Source organism: Heterocephalus glaber, unplaced genomic scaffold, assembly GCF_053883595.1.
Source record: "Heterocephalus glaber isolate CG9 unplaced genomic scaffold, H.glaber_assembly_v1.0 deba00001447, whole genome shotgun sequence".
NCBI classification, from domain to species: domain Eukaryota; kingdom Metazoa; phylum Chordata; class Mammalia; order Rodentia; family Bathyergidae; genus Heterocephalus; species Heterocephalus glaber.
Genome location: NW_028258299.1, coordinates 1,406,683 through 1,427,578, shown reverse-complemented (window position 1 = coordinate 1,427,578; position 20,896 = coordinate 1,406,683). Strand labels below are relative to the sequence as shown.

General features: G+C 58.5%; 1 protein-coding gene and 1 long non-coding RNA gene across 9 annotated transcripts in view; one reads left to right on the top strand and one right to left on the bottom strand.

Moving 5' to 3' along the window:
* The window catches only part of Prdm16 (PR/SET domain 16), a 282,822-nt gene extending 277,351 nt beyond the window's left edge, over positions 1–5,471 (bottom strand). The window contains exon 1 of the mRNA XM_004863779.4: positions 4,784–5,471. Coding sequence (XP_004863836.1) covers positions 4,784–4,820 — 37 coding nt within the window. The 5' untranslated portion in view covers positions 4,821–5,471. The remainder of the gene's footprint in view (positions 1–4,783) is intronic.
* A 106-nt stretch (positions 5,472–5,577) lies between these two features.
* Positions 5,578–20,896, top strand: LOC106007682 (uncharacterized). 8 transcript variants are annotated; one of them, XR_015452465.1, is made up of 7 exons: positions 5,578–5,807; positions 6,478–6,561; positions 8,864–10,317; positions 10,984–11,068; positions 11,284–15,353; positions 15,909–18,699; positions 19,801–20,894. It is a non-coding gene; the product is annotated as an uncharacterized LOC106007682 (long non-coding RNA). The 8 variants fall into 8 exon arrangements; XR_015452463.1 differs by having other exon boundaries at positions 6,432–6,561; XR_015452461.1 differs by having other exon boundaries at positions 6,391–6,561.

The window sequence follows — 20,896 nt, the reverse complement described above, 5'->3', positions numbered from 1 at the left end:
TTAAAAACCACTACAGAATTAGCTACGGTCTGCAGTGCCCTGTGGGTGGGGTTGCCAGGAGAGGCCTTGGAGGTCCTCTCTGGCCTGGCATTCCTGCAGCCCTGAATCTGCCTGGGGTCTCTGAGCCCGCAGGGAGGTGCGGGCTACTCCACACTCTCCTCATCCCAGGGTTAGTGAGGGAAGTGGGTTCCTGTCCACCAAGGGTCAGGGACTCCGATACCAGCGCTTCTACAGGCTCCCTGCCCGCCAGGAACCAGGGTGGCCCCAGCTGCACCCCTACATCTGGCCCACAGCCACCTCTTCTGAAGCTGCACTTGCAGACGACACGGCTCTGTCTGCCTTGGGTTCCCTGGAGGAGCCCTCCACCAGCCATACACCTTTGGATTTAGACCTAGGTCGGGCACACTCTCACATTCTCAGGGCTACAAAGCCCCACTGAAGGGAACCCTGGGCTAGCAGAGGGTCTGTAGGTTTGGGTGTGACACCATCTTTTCTGCTTTGAAAGCAGGAGGTGACCGTGAGTCTGGACCTGGCCGGCCGCTAGAGAAAGACACCGCTCTGGCTGGGCTGGGGTTGCCGGAGCCCCGCTGCGCAGTGCCGCAGAGGAGGGCTCTCTCTCCACCCCGTAACTGGCGCTCACTTTGTGCATAATCCAGCCCAGATCCCGGGCTTTCGCTCGTCCCTTGTCGGTCGGTCCCTCGTCCCTTGTCCCGCGGCCCCATCATGCCTGCAGCTAGCTGGCTGCACCGATGAGGCAGCTGGGCTCCGCTCTCCCCTGAAGTTTCTCCCCTGTATGCAGAGGCCAAGGCGGGGAAGGACTGCTTTGCCCCATGCACTGGCACCCGCTCCCTGAGCTACAGCTTCCAAGACTTGATACATGGGTTTGATTCACAACCTGATAAATTGTATTCAATGCTATTTGAAAATTTTAAACGAAATTATTCAAAAGATTTTTAATCCCGGATAATTTTTGTTGAAACTCTAATTATACATCACCGTAATTACCAGTACCAGCCCCCCAATGATCCTTAATTGCCTCCTAATTGAATAAAACAGGGAGCTAATGGTGCCCAAGCCGGCCCTAGGAGCTGTCCCAGGCCCTGCCTCCCCCAGGGGCCATGGGGGGGCCGTCCACCTCCACCCAGCCTCCCCAGAGAAATCGGAACCTGGTCCCCTGCCTGGAGCACTGCCCAGAGGGGACCTGGGGTCTCGGGCTTGGGGGCAGGAGGGCCAGCACCCTGGAGCACCTGCTCCTCCAAGGCAGCCCAGGCAGCAGTGGGTGAGACCCGAGGGCACAGCGTGTGCCTGTCCCGGAGCCTACCGGGCAGCCACCCCACAGCTGGCCTGGAGAGCCCCTCCTGCAGCTCTGAGCCATGGCACACCCAGCGGCCAGTGGCAGGCAGGGCCCCGGACCTGGCAGCCAGCCCCACACTGCCCCACCACGCAGCCTCCGAGTTTTCGCCCGAAGCGGGCAGGACGCTCCAATCCCGCCGGAGGGATCCTGGGACTGCTGCCCTCGCTGGTGCTGTGAGAAAGGCTACTGGCGGGCTCTGGGGAGAGCTGGTGGGAGGGGGCTTCCAGAGGAGAGGGGGAAACCTGCAGGGTCAGGGGCACCCTGGAGCTGAGCCAGTCTGTTTCCCAGGGAAGGAGGAACTGGCTGAGAGCTGGCTCTCGCACACGGCTCACACATCTCTCAGACACACACACACTAAGCTCCGCACCTGGGGAGGGGCAGATGCACCCTCACCCCTCCCAGCCCTGGCGTGAGTGGTGTCCCAGACCACGGTGTCTATCGACTCCGCAGGACCAGGTCTCTGAGGGCAGCTCTGGTGCAGGCTCCCCAGGTCTTCAGGGCTCAGGGCTCCAAAGAAGGGGCCCCCAGCTGCGCGGTGAGGAAGGTGGAGGTCAGGAGGGCGCCATGGCTCTGCTCACCCCACCTGCCCACCTGGCTCACAGCAGTGGCAGAAACAATAAGCTATTGTCAGAAATTTCATTTTAAAATGTGGAGCCAGGACAGTCCCCTTCCCCACTGGCAAGCACTGGCCCCACTTGAGTAAGCAGACCCTGCCCCTGGACTGTCCTTCTCTGCTCCTGGCCCCCAGGCTCAGGTTCCCCGGGGAACTGACCCACAGCCCCTCCTGGGTGCCCTTGCAGCCTCTGCCCTTGGAACACTCAATCCAGCCCCTCCCTTGGGGCCCTGAAGTGCTACCAACTCAGCCCTTAGCAGGTCCGAGCCAGCCACCTGGACGGGCCTGGGGCAGCGTCACCGAAACACAAACGAAATTACAGCCCCATATGCACCCTCGCGGGCAGCTCCCCCAGCTCTGGGTCATGAGGTCACGTCCCCTAGCCTGGCCGTCCTCCTGTCCCCTGTCCTTCTGTCTGAAATGCAAGGGCAATGCAGAGCCCCGAGTCGCTATGACCCGGCTCCCTCCCCAGCCCCAGCCAGGGTTGGCAGCCTGTGAAGGAGGATGCATTGCTGCAGCCACAGTTCCTATGCCTAGGTTTCAGGTAATGGAGTCAGGACACCTGCGCTTTCATATCTGCTTGAATTGTGGTCCAGGGAAATGAAATTCCTCAGCAGGCCCGCTGCTGTCCTTCTGAGCCTGCCAGCCACCTCCTTGGGGAGGACTGGGGGCAGCCTCCCAGCTGTGGCACCTGGAGGGGGTCCCAGGGCTCCCCATGCCTGGGCTCTGGTCTGGGCCAGGCAGACAGGCTCCTCCCTTGAGCTGTTTCTGGAGGACATGCAAGCTTGCTTATGCCCTGGGCTCCTATCGAGTCTGGTTCTCCAGTTTCCAGGCCATAGGACAGTGCCCCGTGCCGAGGGGTTCATGGCAGAGCTGGGGCCAGGCAACCAACCAACTCCTCTCCACCTGACAGAGGTGGAGCAGGCAGAGGGCTGAGTGTCAGCCCCGGCGTGGGCCTGAGTAGTTTCCAGGGCCTTGGGTGCCACACCGTGCTCTGCACTTTGCCTGCCTCTCGCTTGCAGCGAAGTCCCAAGCTTAACTCTTTCCAGCTCCAGCTCTGGGCACTTCCCTGAGAGGGCCTGAGCAGGGCAAGGCCCACAGCCGGGGTGTCCTGAGCGGGGGAAGACCCGCGCGCGCGCACACAAACCCAAGCATCTACCCAGCACCCACCTCCACACATCAGGCAGCCCGGCAGGGCACACACAGCCCCTCGGCCTCTGCAGAAAACCGTCTGGCCTTGTTCGCACCAAGAGGGGTCAGAGGTCATGGAGGCCCAGGAGGCAGAGGCCAAGGGCAGCGGGTAGAGAAGCCTGGCCGGGAAGGAGTGCCTCCTGAGGGGCCACGAACGGCCCACGCGGAGCCTGGGTCGGCTGGCAGTGGTCAGGAGCTGCTTTTCCCTGCAGGCTGGGAGTGCGGCCTAAGGCTGCAGGGCCCGGGGTAGGGCCCAGCTGGGCTGGATCCTGAGCCCCAAGCCAGAGCTATTCCAGAAAACCTGCTTGAGCCCCGAGCGCACTGGGCTTGCGCTGGAGGGCACGGCCCTGGGCACCGCGAGGCCAGACTGCCCGCGCAGCACCGGGTCGACCCAGGAGGCGCGGCCGAGCGGCCTGGTGGTGGCGGGGTCTCTTCGGGCGCAGGACCGGACAGACCATCCTCGGGCCAGCAGAGGCGGGGGCGCTGGGGCAGCGGCGTGGAGTCCCCCCGCGCTGCGCTCGCCACTTCGCTGCAACCGGGCCGCTGCCGAGCGGCGGGAGCAGCGCTCTCCCGGCCGCCGGCCGCCTGTCCCCACCTGCCCGCCGCGGCCCGCGGACCCCGGCCGGCCGGACTCGAGGCCGATGGAGCCGGCGGCCAGACGCGGAGGGCAAATGGGTTGCTCAGAGGCGCGGCGCGGGCAGCAGGAGCTCCAGGCAGGCGGAGGGCTGCCCAAGGAGCCCTGGGCTCGGCCCCAGGCGGAGCGAAAGAGAAAGTAAGACCCGGGACAGGCAGTGTCGCCGAGCTGCGGTGCTCCCAGCCTCGCTGGGACACCAGGCGAGGAAGCGCGGGCGGGTCCGGGCAGGGCCACGGGCGCGGAGGCGCGGGGCGGCCGGAGGGGACCCTGCTGCCGAGGCGCCGGCCCGCGCGAGCCCGAGTCCCCGAGGAGCGCCGCCGCCGCGCCGGGCACCGCTCGGGAAGAAACTTGGCGTCCACAGCTCCGAGCGCGGGCCGAGGCTCCATTTTGCTCCCGCGCGGCGGCGGCGGAGTCTGCCCGAGCCCCTGCCCCGCGCCCGAGCCGGTGGGCCCCGGCCCGCGCCCCCTCCTCCGCCCCTCCCTGGCTCGGGGTCTCCCTCCTCTGCGCCCGGCTGGCGGACGCCAAAGGCGGTGCTCTAGCGCCCACTATTTCAAAAGCCCGGAATATGATTTGACCAGGACTGCGAGCCACTCGGAGAGCGAGCGAGCGAGCGAGCAGTAAAAGTTGCTCTCCCTCCCGGCAACTTTTCGCTAACTTTCGCTTTTCGCTCCCTCCGCCCGGCCCTCCCCCGCCCCCCTCCCCGGCCCCCACCGCGCGCCTCGGGTTCCCGGGCCCGGGCGCCTGACGCGGCGGGGGGGCGGGGGTCCGGCGGGGAGGGGGCCGGCGCCCTCGGGGAGCGCGCGGCCCCGGCGCCCCGAGCCTCCGCGCCGAGCCCGGCCGCCCCGGAGCGCGGGAGGGAGGCGGAGCGGCCCCCGGGCCGCGCTCGGCCGAGCCGGGGCCCGAGCGGCGGGCGCGCCGAGCTGCCGCGCCCCGACGCGCACCCCGGCCCCGCGCCCCGGCCCCGCGCCGCGGCCGGGCGCGGGAGACTTACTTTTGGCTAGCTTCCGCGCCCTCGCCTTGGATCGCATGGTGTCGGCTCGCGGAATCTCTCTCCTCCTCCTTGAGCCCAGAAGCAGCTACACACTATCTTCATCTCCCCAGCATTGTCAGTTTGGACACCTTCGCACATGCGCACAGAGCACTCAATCTGACACCCCTCGCCGGGGCCAAAAAAACTTTGCAATGTATTCATCATCCTCATCGTCGCGCCGCCGCCGCCGCCGCCGCCGCCTCGGCGCGGGATTGGGGGGCTCTCCGCGGCCTTCCCGGTCTTCACCTCACTTCTGGCTCTCCCCCCTCCCCCCTCCCGGCGCAGCTCGGAACTGGCCCTTTAAGGGAACATTCAGTGCGCCGCACTCCCGCCCGGGGGCCCGCACCCCGGACACTTTAAAAAGACCCAGGTGGCCCAGGAGGCGAGGTGACCGTCCCCCGCCCTGCCCGCGCATCGCGTCGCGCTGCAGCTCGAGCCCCAGCCGGGCCGAAGACGGGGCGGCTGCCTCCGGGCTCCGCGACTTCCCGGGATCCGGGCGCGCGCGCCGACAGTTCTCACGCGGGTCCGGGCCCGCCGCGTGGGTCGCGTTTCGTTCCTAATTAAAAAGCTCTCGTTTCCGTCGCCCTGGCCCGCTCTGCTCTCGCACGCGCCCCTCGGTCCCGCCCCCGCCCCGCGATCGCGCGGGGGTGTCGGGCCGCGCGGCTGAACCCGGCTCCTCCGAAGCCCCCTCCGGGCCCCGCGCCCCCCGGGCCCCCCCTCCCCCGCCCCCGCCCCACCCCCGGCTGCCGCTCGGGCTCCGCGGCTCCGAAACAACGGCCCGGGCGCTGCGGGCTCTGCTCTCTGCTGGGCTGGCAGGCGGCAGTCGCCCCACGCCGGGGTCCTGCGCAGCGGCGCAGCGAGGACGGCGCGCCCGGCTGGGAGCGGCGCGGGTCCGAGGGCGACGCCTGAGTCCGGCATCCGGGCCGCCCGCACCTCTCCGTCCGCGGAGCCCCCGAGCGCTCGGCTCAGCTGCCTGCGGCCCCAGGTGAGTACGTGGTTCGAGGGGTCCACGCGGGCCGGGTCGGGCCTTGGCCTCCGGCTGCACAAGCATCGCGGGCTGCGGGCCCCGAGCAGGCGGAGGAGTTCGGGCGGGCGAGCTCTGCTGCCCAGAGCGCCCACACTCGAGGTGCGGCGGAGGGGCCGGGCCGGGCACCGGCAGGGTGGCCCCAGCCCGGGGACCTGGTGGGGTGAGCGCGGGTTCCTCACTGGCGCGTGATTGGATTCGAAGAATGAACTGGAAGGAAACGGAGGAGCTGCCCTGGCGGGGTTGCTGCCTTCCAAGGTCCCGCCGGATGAGGAGCTGTCAGGGGACACCTGAGTCCGGAGTCGGGGCGGGGTGGGGGGCTCCCTGCCGCTCCGGGTGGGGCTACTAGCAGTGTCCACCGTCCTCTTTGTTGTGCAACGAAATCGGTATCGGCAACCCCAGGTCTTCCACTCGGAACCCTGCGCCTTGTCGTTGAAAGGCGGCCAGAGCGAGCAGACCCTGGAGCCCGGGTCCTCGCAGAGAGGCGCCCGACTGGGAGGCAGCAGCGCCTGGCTGCGCTGAGGGAAGGCCTGGTGCACTGCAGTGGCGGCGGTGCCTGGGCCTTGCACCTTTGGGCCTCTGCAGCTTGCCGGAGTGCTTGCCGAGATTCCAGCCCCTCTGCCGTCCCCAGAGCTCCAGGGCCGGGTCTGCAGCACGCTGACTTTGGAAGCCAGGACTTGCTGCGGACTGTTGCTTCTGCTCTTTTCTGCCCTCGGTGAGTGTGGCTGGGGTCAGGGGAGCCCATCTCTGCCTCCTTTCCAGGGCCTGTGGTCCCACACTCCTCCCATGCGGACTCTGGGTCCCCTTGGCCTCAGCATCCATGGGCAGGCTCTGGTGCTCTTGGTTGGGAGTTCCCAGAGCAGACTGCCAGCAGGGAGAGGGCATTGCTACAGTGCCCAGCTGGCCCGGGGGTGTAGGGTGCTGCAGTCCTGCCTGACCTCAGGCCAGAGTGGGCTCAAGGTCACACCTGCACCTGGGCACCCAGGTGCCTGAGAGCCGACCTGTGGCCTCAGCGGGGTTTGGTGTGAAGTGAGGCAGCTTCCGAGGAGCTGAGGTCTGTCACCCAGGGAGGGGCTCTGCCCTTCCCCCCAGCCCAGCCCAGCCCTCCTGACTGCTCCCTCCGGACACACCAAGGCTAGGGAGGCCCAGCCTTCTTCCCAGGCCTCTTCCAGCCCCTGCCTAGGCTCAGGAGGGCCCCGTGGGCTCTGGCCAGGTGAGGGGGCGACAGCCATCCGTCTTGTGCTGACCTCCAAGATGTGGGGAGCAGGCCAGGCCTTGGTGTCTCTTCCTGCCCTCTGCCAGGGCAGCTGGAGTGGGAGGGGACACTGCGGCTGCTGGCCTGCCTGGGGAGGGGATCAGAGGCCAAGGCTGAGCTGTGAGGTCCCCACCTGCTGCCACAGCTCCGGTAGGGCAGGGTGTCCCCAGCCTGCCGTGGGGCCGAGCAGGCCACCCTCAAGGCCATGGCCCTGGCGAGGCTGGGTCCTGCACTGGCCAGGCCCTGCCCCCGCGTGGCCAGGCTTAGAAGTGGAGAGCAGGTCAAACACCAAGGAGCCTCAGAGCGAAAAGGTGACACCGGGAAAGCCACCCGCCCAGCACAGGAGGCCATCTGTGTCCCTGCCTGGCAGAGGCTTTGAGGGGACTTCAGGGAATGAGCAGGGCAAATGTGCCCTGAAGGGGAGAGGCAGCTGCTAAGAGCTCCAAGGTAGCTTTCAGACCAACTCAGGCTCTAGGGCGTCCAGACTGACAGTGACCTCAGACCCCTCGCTGTGGGTGGAAGTGCTGACCCCCAGTGACGTCCCCCAGCAGGCAGTGAGGTGAGGGCAGCTGGCCAGCAGCTCCCGCAGGACAGAGGGCCAGCGGCACAGGAGGGAGAAGGATTTTCACGGGAAGGAGAGGGAAGCCAGACTGAGACCACTCCCCCAAGAAGGTGGCTGGGGAGAAAAGCAGCTCAGAGAGGACAGTGGGTGAGGGGCTCCTAGCCCCAGAGGTTCCCCAGGAAGCCCAGTACTCCCAGTTCGCACACCCACTCTGGGAGACAGGGGCCCTTCCCTAGGTCTGAGCTGCTAGGCGGCCCCTCCCAGCCCTGCGGCTGTGGGGAATGGAAGCCCTGCTGGCCAGAGGTGCTGACCAGGTTCTTGCCTTTCCCTCCCTTTCCTCTGTGCCCCTTAAATTCAGTCAGTCCTTGGGCACTCAGCACCCTTGGGGAGGGGGCTCTGTGGGATTTCTGGTCAAGTTTTGCTCATCCGCTGCTGGTTCCTATCTCGGTAGCAGAGTCTGCAGAGGAACTTTCCCCAGAGCTCTGGGATGGCTGCACAGGGGTCCCCTGAGGAACCCAGCTCAACCCCTACACAGACGCTGTACCCCACTGAGGCGAGATGAGGGGATCCATCTAGGGGGCACCCTCCAGCCCCACTTTTGGTAGAAATGAGCCCCAGATTTCACCCAGAGGCTGGAAGGGGCCCCGGAAGAGCTGATGTGGTCCCCACTGCACAGAGGCGAAAACTGTGGCAGTCTGTGGGTCAGAGCCTCCCTGGCCTCCTCTTGGGTCTGAAATGGTTGGGGTGGGGCTTGGACCCCCCAAAGGGCCATTTCCTCCTACCCAGGCCTCTGAGACTGCGCGGTGGCGGCTTCCCCAGCGAAAGCCTCACCTGCCCCGGGCGCCCCACACCCGCTTTGCCCCCTTTCCCTCCCTCGGAACTGAGCTTCCTTCCAGGAAGGACGTGGGTCCTAATTTCGGGTCCCAGTTGGGCCCTCCTAGTGCTCGGGAGTGGGTGCCGGGAGAGGCCGATCAGGGAGCACCCAGTCCGGACTTCCCGCAATGGAGCCCAGAGGCCGATTTCCAGCAGACCTCACACGTGCTCTGCTCAGAAGCCCAGCTGTCCCCGCTGGGGCCGGGCTGCTGTGGCTGCCTGGTGTTGTCAGATGCGTAGGGTGTGCCGGGCTTGGGTGCTGCCAAGTGCTCTCAGAGGGTCCCGAGGGCAGGTGGCTCTATTCGGTTTGTTTGCGTTTGTTTTAAGAGTTGGAGGCTGCAGACTGGACCCCTTTTCCTCTCCCATGGGTCCAGGCGGGACCAGCTCCCAGAGCGCGGGGAGCTCAGAGGAGGCTCCGAGCTGCCTGCCTGCGGCATCCTGCACGGAGCAGTCAACGGAATCCGTTTCCCACACTTTCCCTCTCCGTCCCAGGACTGTTAAATATTCGCCAACAAATCCTGTCGTTGCGCTGGCACTGCGTGTGCTCTCCTGCCACAGGCTCGCTCCACGCCCCACCGTGTCCAGCTGGGGAGACCCTTGCCTGGTCTCCGTCCGCCCGTGTCACTGTCACGGGGCACCGAGGAACTCCACAGGCCACAGCGCCCTGTGTGCACCTGGCTCGGAGGCCCACAGCCGCGCCACCGGATGGCTGCCCTCCTAGATGCACCCACTGCCTCCCCTTCCTGCGCCCCGCTCGGGCAAGGCCCTGACAGCAACGAAAACTGGGAGCAGAAGCGCTGGCTCGCACGGCCAGGCAGCCTGGACCGAGGAGCCACAGGGTGGGAGCAGACTCCAAATCAGCGCCCGCGGAATCCACATCTCCTGTTGGGCTCTGGACCATGAACTGGTTTGGAAATCAAAATTGTCTCTGTGGCTCAGTACCCTGCAGGTGTCACCATGCAGAAGGGTCCCCTTCGGCGACCTGGGGCCAGGTGCCTGGCCCTGTAGAGATCCTTGGGGTTGGCAGGAGAGACCCGAGGGTAGAAATGCCAGGCTTTGGCGGGGCAGAGGGAGTGCCTGGACAAGGTCTCTAGGTGCCCAGGACCACTCTCTGCCCACCTTGTCCTTTCCCGGTCGCTCTGGGCTCCCTCCCCCTTGACTTCTGGAGCTCTCCTCTCCCCGCCGCCCAGACGACCCGGCCAGTCCCTCTCCCCAAACCCCAGCTGGGTGTGCGAGTCTTGTGCTGTTCTCAGAGTATCACTGGGGCCCAGGGTACCCAGAAATGTAGCATAAGGAGCTCCGACTCTCAGGGTACACCTCACCTCAGCAGCCTCCTCCTCCTGCCTCCAGACTAGGTCTTCCCCGGCAGTGCCAGAGACTGGCCAGTCCTGGGGTGTCTGCTGTCCCTCTAGGGAGGGAGAGGGCTCAGCCTGCACAGGACCCCAAAGGGGCTCCCAAGCAGGCCCTCTCCTCCTCTGCTTTCTAGGAAACCCGTCACTGCTTTATGTTGGTGGAGAGGGCTTCCTGAGCAGGCAGGAAAAGGCCAGAGACCAGAAGGGCTCAGGCAGGAAAAACATTACTAGTTCTGCAGAGTGACCCCAGGGTGATGGGATGGGTCCCTGTGTCCTCCGGGAACAACCCCCCTCCTCCCCAGGAGGGCGGGGCACCCATGCCCCAGGCTCTACCACCTGCACTCACCGGAATCCTTCCCTCCAGCGTCCCGCACCGCGCCTGGCACAGAGGCCCCCAACCAGGGAAGGGACACATCCGCCTCTAACCTGGTATGTCCTGCAACTCCTTAGGTCACCTCAGTGAGGACCTTGTGCGTGGACCTGGGGAGTCGCACTCTCGGGGAGGGGAGCACTGCACTCCTGGCTTACAGTGGGACTGCAGGGGCACACAGCTGGTGGCCTCCGGGAGACATCCCCTCCTCCATGGAGACTGGGAAGCGGCGACCCCACAGCCGAGGTGGAGTGAGACCACCCTAGCCACACCAGGACCCGTCAGTCAGCCCCTGCAGCTTTCTGGGAGCCCCATTTCCCAGTCTGAAGCGGGAGGGACACGCCCGGCAGTATTGTGCTGGCAGCAGCATCCGGGGCAAGAGCCTGGCGCTCCCCGGAAAGCTCTCCTCAGGGTAGGGCCGGCAGCGGGAGCTTCAGAGGCAGAGATCCTTCTCTCGCCTGAGCTGGCTCTGAGCTGGAGCCCGAGGGGCAGCTGCCCAGGCTGGAGGAGAAGCAGGGGAGCCGGGATGAGGTCCGGGCTCCTGGGAGCTGCAGGTTCCCGCAAAGTCTCGCCGGCCGCCCTCTCGCCTTCCCCGTCCCTCCCTCCCTCCCTCCCTCCCTCCCTTCCTTCCTTCCTTCCTTCCCTTCTCTCCTTTTTTCTTTTCTGTTGAACCCACAACTTTCACACTGAGCTGTAACCCCAGCCCTTTTATCTTTTATCTTCAGACAGGGTCTCTAAGTCACTAAATTCCCCAGGCTGTGTTCAAAGGGAATCCTCCTGCCTCAGCCTTCTAGCATGCTGAGATTACAGGTTTGTGCTACTTGCCCTGGCTAGACCCCTCCTCCTGACCTTGGGCTCTGCTAAGCTGCTGTCGGGGGCCTGCGGGTCTCCCCAGGTTCAGACCCAGCGTTCTTTCTTCCATTCACTTACATTTAGGAGAGGCTGGGGCAGGGTGGAGTGGGCCTGGGCTTCTGAGTGGAATGCAGGGTGTGTCCCCCAGTGGTGTCTGCGTCTCCCACCTGCAGAGCTCTGACACCTGGCCCGAGCCAGCCAGTGAGTGCAGAGCCCCTGGAGTGGTGTCCTAGGAGCTCCTGGAAGACCAGAGGACTGAGGCTGAGCCCCCTGCCTGTCTATCCCAGCTCCCACGTGGCATTCAGCAAGTGGGTGCCAGCAGCATGTGACCGGAACATTGAAGGGAACCAGCCACCAGAGCCCTGCTGTGACAGCACAGGGATTTAGGAAGGAAATGGACTTGCTGCGGGGCCCTCCATGCACAGGACATGGGGTTCGGTGGAGAGCCCTCAAGCTCTGTGAAATCTGTTCTGGAGGGTTCAGGCTCCCTGAAACCTGGGCACTGCTGGGCCCTGCAGGGCCTGGGTGTCGCCTGGCTCCCTCCCACCCCTGGATCTCAACATTGTGCCCCGTGAAGCTCACAGTGACCCCTGTGGCAGGTGCTGAGAGGGTTCCACTGAGGCTCAGGGGCACGAGCCTATCAGGCACAGGGACCTGTCTCAGGCAGCCACAGCAGGACTCACATGAGGCACTGCCGACACACCTTTATCCCAGGGTATTGGCTTTCAGGGTGACAGAGGTGTGACCAGGGAGGGAGCCCTGGCCTAGGGTTTCCTTGCAGCCCCCCCCCCTTGCCCCATGAGGTCAGAGGTGGTGCTGGCCTCTTGGTCACCTGCGTGCATGCCTGGGCCCAGGAGGGTTAGGCCATGCGGGGTCCGTGCTTCCTGAACCCACCTCTTGCTGGGGAGCCCCCCTTGCCCACACCCTGAGGCACTGAGCCGGGGCTGCCTGGGTCCGATGGGGCCCACACCTCAGCCAGCGGCCTTGGGCTCGCTTGGGGACTAACACACGGAGCAGGTCACGCTCGGTCTCTGCACCTCTAATGAGGTATTTCCAATCATGAAGGTGCGTTTGAAGAAATAGGAATCCGTTAAGTGTGCGGGAGCCAGGCCCGCGTGGAACCTGGTGGTTCTAACGAGTGCCAGCGCCAGCTTCCACATTGGAGAAATAACAGTTTCTCATAGAAATGTGGCATTTTTAAAGGAGGTTAATTAATAAACAGCAGGTAATTGTTCGTGGCACATTGTGGCAGAGGGTAATTTTCATTTTAGAGGATGGAAGGGCCAAATGCCCCTCCCCACTCAGCATTTTTCTGTAATAATCACCTTGGCTTCCCCTCCGCCTTTAATTTTTACAGCTGGAGCTGTTTATCATCACTCCAACTTTCACTAAAAAGGCAAAACTATCACTTAAACAAAGCCATTGAAAACTCAGCATCATCTGTGGATTTCTTAACATAAATAAATCATACAAACCAAGATTTATGTTCTGGGGATGATGTCATTCATTGAAGGCTGCCTTCCCAATCAAATCAGCGTTGTGTGATTTCCCCTTGTGTGTGTGATTTCTGCTAAGTAAGAACAACTCGAGCTGGCATCCCGGCTGCTCCCCGGTCCCGGATTGTCCCGAGGCACCAGGAAGGTCTCACCCTGGTCAGCCCCACAGGGCCCAGCCTGAATGGTAGGAACGGTCTTCACACGCTGCTCCAGAAGTCCTCACCTTGAAGGGCAGCACGAGACCGAAAGGCTGCTGGCCCTAGTGCAGGAGCCCATGGTGTCCCCGGTCTTCCAGCACCCAGAGCAGGTCCGGCTGCCTCAGGACCACACAGAAGGGAGGACACAAAAGCTCAGCGGTCAAGGAGAAGGCAACATGCCCTGGGCAGGGAGCATCATTTAGCACAGAAAGAAATAGCACTGACAGGTGTTCCAACACAGATGAGCCTTGGCAAAGTGATGCCTGGTGAATGGAACTGATCACACAGGACCACATCCACCTTCAGAGATGCCCAGAATACGCCAAACCATAGAGAAAGAGAGTAGATTAGCACTAGCCAGGGCCTCAGGGACGGGGAGGCAGGGCATGACGGCAGCCCAGCCCAAGTGATGGAAGCACTGCAGAACTAGGTGCAAGGTGTGCCCACTGTGAATGCCCTAGTGCCACAGCCTCTTTCAGTTAATAAAGGGTGGCTGTGATGATGTGTTAGCATTTCCTCACTATGAAAAAATGCCCTACATTAACAACTCAAAGCAGAACATTTTTATTCTGGCTCACTGTTTCAGAGGGTTCAGTCCATGGCTGGCTGGCTCCAAGGCAGAAACATCATGGTGGAAGGGTGTGGGGGAGAAAAGCTGCTCACCTCGTAGCAGCCAGAAGCAAAGAGGGAAAGAGCCAGAGAGGAGGATGTGGGGACCAGATATAGTCCCTAAGGTCACACCTCCATGATCTACTCCCTCCAAGTAGACCCCACCTCCGAAGAGCCCATCCATCTGTGAATGCGTCAGTGGTTGAGTCCTGTGATCCAATCACTTCTCCAAGGCCTTTGGGGCACATTTTAGGTCCAAGCCATAAGATATAGCTTGTGAATTACATCCCAATAAGGCTGTTATTTAAATGCTTTTAGTGTTTGAAATGAGCATACGAGCACATTGCACAGCTCAGAGTATGAAGTCGGCACTGGCCCTCAGTGCTTGCTGGACGGAAGAGCACAGGACAAGCTCTCCCTGCAGCTCCTTGGCCAGCTGCATGACCTTTCCGCCAGCCTGGGTGTCACCACTGTTCAGGGTTTGTGCCAACTGTTCCTTCCATCTGATTTATACTCTCATCACCTAATACAGACCTGAAAACTGCAGAAGCTTAATGAAATTGAAGTGAATGGGGAACATTTCAGTAACCTTGATGGGTGAATAAAATGGGCTCCATCCACACACTGGAATATTAGTCAGCCATAAAAGGAACGAAGCACTGACACATGCTACAACAAGTCATGGAAGCCAGACACATCACATGGCGCATGGCTCCATTTACATGAAATGTCCAGGACAGGCAGATCCATTGAGGCAGCAAGGAAAGGCAGCACTGTCCCTGACAAGAGACAGTTCTGAGAACCGATGACCAGACCAGAGTCTGGCTTCTGTCTCCAGGCAGTGAGGGGACACTCAGAAGCCAGTGGGAAAGAGGGCTGGGCAAGGCCAGGTGTCCAGCAGGTTAGAGCATGAGTCTTGTGTTCGTTCATTGCACATCTACTGTGCCAGGCTCAGCCATAGGTTCCGAGGTCACAGCAGTGACTAAGCTGGGTAAGAGTCTCCCCATCCTCCTCAAGTTTGCCTTCTTGCTATACACAGCTGGGGTAGCAGGCTAGGAGACCCTAAGTGCTATGGACATAGAAGGAGCGTGAGCACTCAGGTACAAGGAAGGCATGATTTTCAACAGGCTGCGCAAGAGAGATGCATGGGGGGACACATTTGAGCAGGGACGAGAGTAAGGAGGGCCTGCCTGCGTATCTGGGGAACAGCACTTGGGCAGAGGGAACAGTCGGTGCAAAGGCCCTGAGGCAAATGTGGCCAAGCAGAAAGATAAAGGATGAGAGGAGGGGAGGTCAGGTAAGGGAGCAGTGGGGATAAATTGAGGTTGCAGGATCTGAGGTCACTGTCAGCTGACCTCAAGGTGGGAAAGATAGCCCAGATTTTCAGAAGTGGCAACGTGATCACAGGGTCCTCACCTGTGGTGGAAGAGACTGGGAGTGTGAGAGTTTGAATGAAGTCATAGGAGAAAGCAGCCTCCCTGGGTTTGCAGAAAGAAGAGGCCACGGTCAAGGAACATGGCCAGTCCCTGGGAGCTAGAAAGGACAGGACAGACATGTGCTAGAGTCCCCAAAGGAAAACAGTCCCGCCCATTCCTTGACTTGAGCCAGGAAGACCCATTCAGGTTCCTGACCAGAACGATAACAGTTTTGGTGCTGTTTTAGGCATGTGGCCAATGTCACATCCACCACAGGCAGCTCATACAGAGAGAAGCCAGCACCTCATCTGCACACTGTCAAGATCGGCCAAGTCAGATGGGAATATGAGCCAGCCCCAACCAAATGCCACCAAGGGACAGTGACTGCAGGTGTACTTGTGGTGGCATCCACATCTCCAGCTTCTTCATCATCTGCTCCAACCACCCCACATCCTATCTGAAGCCACTGTCCCAGGAGCTCTGGGTGCCACCCTCTCAGGAAATTCCTTCAGATCTGCTACCTATGGTGTGCATTTTCTTGATTTGCTTTCTTGTTTTTTGGAGCACCTTTTCTAGTAACTTCTGATAAAGGATGCATGGGGAGATACCTTCTATTAGGACTTTGTGTGTCTGGAAAGGGTTTTATTCTTCTGCTAGTTGGGCTGGGTATAGAATTGGCGATGATTTCTTTTATCTGGAATTGAGAGAGTGTGAGCCCATTGTCCCCTTCCTCCACCCATCTGTTGGGAAGACTGAGGAGATTCTGTTGCTGTAGGCTTTGTGACTTGCCCTTTCCTCTTGGGGTCACAGAGAATTTTCTCTGTCCCAAGTGTTCTGATATTTCACGAGCATGCACCCTGAAGTGTGGCTCTTTTAATCCACGGTGAGTTCTTTCAAATGGGAAATTTCAATTCTGGAGAATTTTTGTGAAAAATTTTTGGGGTGATTTTCTCCCCTCTATTCTCTCTGATCTTTGCTTTTGGAATTTTCTGGGTATACAAAGCTTTTGTTTCTGCCTGTGTGGTCTGTGCATCCTCCAGATGGCTTTGTTCACTTTGTTGTGGTTTTTCTCTTTCCACAGATCCTACTGATGCCTGGTTGTGTGTGCATGCCTCAGAGCTGACCAGAAGACCTGAGACAAAGGTTGAGTGATGCTGAGAACCCTGGATGTCAGCCTCTTTAGGGATCTGACTCCCAGGAAAGTTTCTGGGGAGCCAGGGAGGGATCTGGCTGCCAGCTTCCTGGGACCAAGTTGGGGTTGAAGGTAGAGGTCACACAGTCAGCTGCTTGCACCCCTGGGACTTTGGCCAGCCTAGGAGTAGGACAGCTGATCATGGGCAGAGGAGGGATCCAGGACTCCAGCTTGCTTACAGTCTTCATACTAGCACTCCCGATAGTAGCCATTTCCATCCGCTAACCCCTGGGGTGTCCTTATGGCCAGTCTTGAGTTTGAAAATATTGTTTTAAATCTGAGGAAGTCTTGCCTTCCCTGCTCTCTTCCCAAAGAGGACCAGCCCTTCTGCTCCCAGGGAACCCTCCTTGGATCTGGATGGAGTGTGCAACCCCTCAAAGAAGAAGATTTATTGGTGCTGCAAGGCCACCCCCTTCAGGAAGCATCCTCACAGGTCCCCATAAGGGGACAGCCTGAGCCCATCCCTCTCACAGACCAAGAGCAGCAGCAGACACCTCTCTGGGGTGCCATGGAGACAGAAGAGGCCTGTATGTAGAAGTGAACCCAGGCAGGCTACCCACAGCCATTTCCTAATCCCTGAAGCTGAGTTGGATTGGAGATGGGTGAGGGACTGAAAGTTTTCTGCACCCTTCCCCTGTGTTGAGAGAATATTCTGACCTCTCTGCTGCAGACTCAGCCTGGGGTGCACTTTGCTTTCTGTTCTTCCCTCAGCAGGTGGCTCTCCCAAGTTCTCCAGGGCATGGCTGTGGGGCTCTGCAGTCCCGAGTCCACAGGAGCCTCGTGAACTCCAGTTCCACTGGAACAGCAGCCTCATCCCACACACACTGGGAAGAGCTGGCTCTACCCCAGTCCCTGCTCAGGAGAGGTGATCTGGTGTGGGGGCGTCTAGGAGGGGCTGCAATTCTGCACCCACGGTGGTTGGTGCTTTCCTCCTCCAACTTCTCTCACCCGCAGTTCTTACAGCTAAAGCCTCAAGATCTATTCCCTCCTCGTACAATCCTGAGGGAGTTGCCCGGAGGGTCGGATTCTAGCCTGTATTGTTTCCCTTTATCCTTTGTGCCTAGAAAAGAGTGTGTCACACTGATGATCAATAAATGACTGCTGACTGGCTGGCTGTTGGATGGATGGAAGGATAAATGTGGACAGAGGGATGGGTGGGTAGATGGATGCTGGATGGGTGGATAGACAGATGGCAGATGGATGGGTGGGTCTATATGTGTAAATGGAAGACTGGAGGATGGATGGATCAATGAGGGATGGATAGAGAGATGGTGGACCAAGGAAAGGTTGGTTGGATGGAGGATGGATAGTGCATGGATGGTGGGGTGAGTGGATGGGTATATGGAGGGGTGGAGGGATCAGCGATGGGTGGAGAGATGGATAGAAGGAAGACGGATGGATAGAGAGCCTGTGTATGGATGGAAGGCGAATGGAAGGGTAGTTGGTTAGATGGAGAATCAATGGATTGATGATGACGGGCAATGGATGGGCAGATGGAGGGATAGGTGGTGGATGGAAGGAAGACAATGGGGGGAAGGTGGTGCCCACCTCTCAGACAGCCTGCGGAGAACAGACAAAATGATGGGCTCGACAGAGTAGGTGAATGGTGCCCTTCCCCACCAGACTCTCTGCCCTTTGCCCTCATTTAATTGAAGCAGCTCTCCAGGGTCCCCAGAGGCATCTAACGGCCCTGCCCTGTCCTCCTGGCAGCAGTAGCACTGCCCATGTACACTCAGCTGGGGCCTCCCTGGTCTTTCCAGCTCCTATGTCAGGAAAAGGCTGATCCTCCCCAGGATGTTCCAGGAAGGGCAGAAAGTACAGAGAGGGCTGGGCAGGTAGTCTTCCATGTCCCTCTTTCTGCACCATTCTGCTGCCCACACACTCGGCCCCACGTTGCAGGTGGCCTCAGACTTAGCCAGCACCCAGCTCCTGCCAGCCCTGCACTGGCACATTTTCTCTTGGGGGGCGTCCCTGAGGCAGACCCAGCAGAGCCTGGCTGAGTGCCTGACCTCACCCTGCAGAGGAAATTGCAGTGGAGCTAGAGGAGACCCTTCCTGGAAACTCAAGGTGGGGGCTGTGGGCCACCTGGAGGCTCCCAGGCCAGTTGCAGCCAGGCTTGACAGGGGCACTATAGAGTGGGCCAGGCTGAACTCAGGGTGGCCTCTGCCTGGTGTGGGTCTTTGGCCCAGCAGTGACCCTGTGACCCACTACTGTTGCTGGTGGGGTGGTGTTGGACTCCCTGCAGAAGACTTGCTGCAGGAACAGCTGCCCTGGGCTCCAGGGTTTTTATGGGTTTTCCTTAAAGATTTTATTCCAGAAAAAACCAAAAGCAATTAATCCAAATTACAGAGTAGTCATTTGCAATAATATTTGCTTTAAATATATGTATTTTTAAAAACCCCTTAGCTGTGGGCTTGAGTGAGTTTGAGGTGAAGGACACCTTGAAATAATTACATTTTTTGCTCATTTTACATTGTGAAAATGGCTTAGTCAATTGGGGGAAGAATGTAAAAGGTTCAGCTGACTCCCTTGTAAAGCAACTTTGTATTTTCTTCCTTTTCTGCCAGTGTGACCATACGGCCGTTGTTTGCCCTTCTGCTTCCAAGGTGGATTTCTCCCCAAAGGTGCCCCGGGCATTGGTCCTTGTCTGCCATCCCCGCCTGGTGCCTTCCCTACTGGGGTGAGTGAGCGTGGCGAAGACAGAGGCAGCGGGCCCTGCTGGGACCTGTGGGCTGGAGAGCATGCTGAGCAAGAGGCCGAGAGCTGGGGAAGGGGCGTTCACCGGAAGGGCGGACTGTGCTTGTGCGACGTCAGAGGGCAGGGGCTGGGTCAGGGAGCTGGGGCCGGTGCTCCCTGTGCCCCAGGCGCGTGGCATATAGATGTGCCCTCCTAGTGTTCGGCTTACCTTGTCATTTATTTTTCTCTTCTTTCTCCCTTCCCTTTCTTTCTTCATTCCTTCCTTTCTTTCCTTCTTCCTCCCAACCCTCTCTGTCCCCCACTTTCCTCTCTCAAATGCTAGGCAAGTACTTCCACTTTCCACCTGGTCCAACTTTTCATTTTCTTAACGCATGTCCTTTGAAAAAACAATTTACATTTTAGCAACATTTCACATTTTTTCACTTACAATTAGGATTTTTGCTCTTGTCCTGTATAACAAAACCCTTTGCCCAAATCAAGACTACCAAATTCTTTATTTTTTTCTAAAAGCTTTATAGATTTATATTCAGATCTAGGATATCCACTAGTAGTCCCAGCTACTCAGGAAGCAGGAGGCAGGAGGATCACTTGAATCCATGAATTCAGGGCCAGCCTGGGCAACATAGTGAGACCGCTTGTTAAAAACAAACCTAGGGGCTGGGGATTTAGCTCAGTGGTTCTGCTGCCAGCCTCGCAAGCACAAGGACCCGAGTTTGATCCCTGGTACCAAAAAAAAAAGAAACAAACCTAGGATTTATTTTGAATCGATTTTGCTTGTTTGTTTGTTTGTTTGTTGTTTTGGTACCAGGGATCGAACTTGGGTCCTTGCACTTGCAAGGCAGGCGATGGAACCACTGAGCTAAATCCCCTTGAATCCATTTTTATATGGTGTGAGGTGAAGGTTGACGGTGATTTCTTTTTTTTTTTTTTAGTTCTTTTATTGGTACATTTTAGGTATACAATTCTCTTACATTTATCATTGGGTGTTTGTACCTGTACATGATATATCTTGGTTCTTTTTTTTTTTTTCCCCATTACCTGTGTCCTCACTCCTTCTTTTTTTTTTTTTTTTTTTTTGGTACAGAGATCGAACTCGGGACTTTGCACTTGCGAGGCAGGTATCAGAACCACTGAGCTAAATCCCCAGCCCCTGAAGGTGATTTCTTTAAGTATGTGTCCAATTGTTTTAGTATCATTTGTTGAGAATTATGATTTTCCCATTGAGTTATCTTGTCCACCTTGTCAAAAATTAATTGACCATGGATATGTGGGTGTAGTTGTGGACTCTGTCCCACTGATTATGGGTATATTCTTTCACAAATACCACACCATCTTGATCTCTATAGTTTTATGATATACGCTTTGAAATATAGTATGTCTTCCAACGTTTTGTCATTTTCCAAAAAATTTTAAGCTATTTTAGATCATTTGCATTTCCATGAAAACTATCTTGTCAATTTCTATAAGAAAGAATTCTGGGTTGGGGGGGGTTGGTTGTTTTGCTTCAGTTTCAGAAGAGTTGCCATTCTCATGCCGCTAGACGTTCCAATCCATGAACATGGTTTATCTCTCCATTGTAGAAATTATTATTATTATTATTTTGGGTACCAGGGATCAAACTCAGTACCTTGTACTTGTGAGGCAGGCAGTAATATCTCTCCATTTTTGAAAGGTTTTGTTCAGTTTGTCTCAGTGATATTTGGTAGTTCTCACACAAATGAGCCTCACATTTCTTTTGTTAAACTGAGCACTGAGTATATTACATCTTATATTCCACTGTAAATTTTTTTCACCAATTTCCAGTTTTTCACAGCTAGTATGTAGAAGTACTTAACTGTTTTTACTTTGGTCTTCTACCTTGTATTCTTGCAAACCTCCGTTAGTATTTCTGGTAGCATTTTGTAGCTCCTTTGGATTGTTTCATAGACAAACATGTTATCTGCACATACTTCTAGAGGGAGTAGTTTGCATCTTTCAAAACGTATAATGCCCCTTTATCTTAGTTTTCAAACCTATAGGCCTGCATGTGCTCATAATGTTTCTTTATTATTCTTTTATCACTTGTAGGCTTGGTAATATCTCTTCTTTCATTTCTGATCTTGATAGTTTGTGTCTCTTCTCTTTCTTTCTGATAGAGAATTATCAATAAACTTTTCAAGAACTAAGTCTTGGCTTTAATG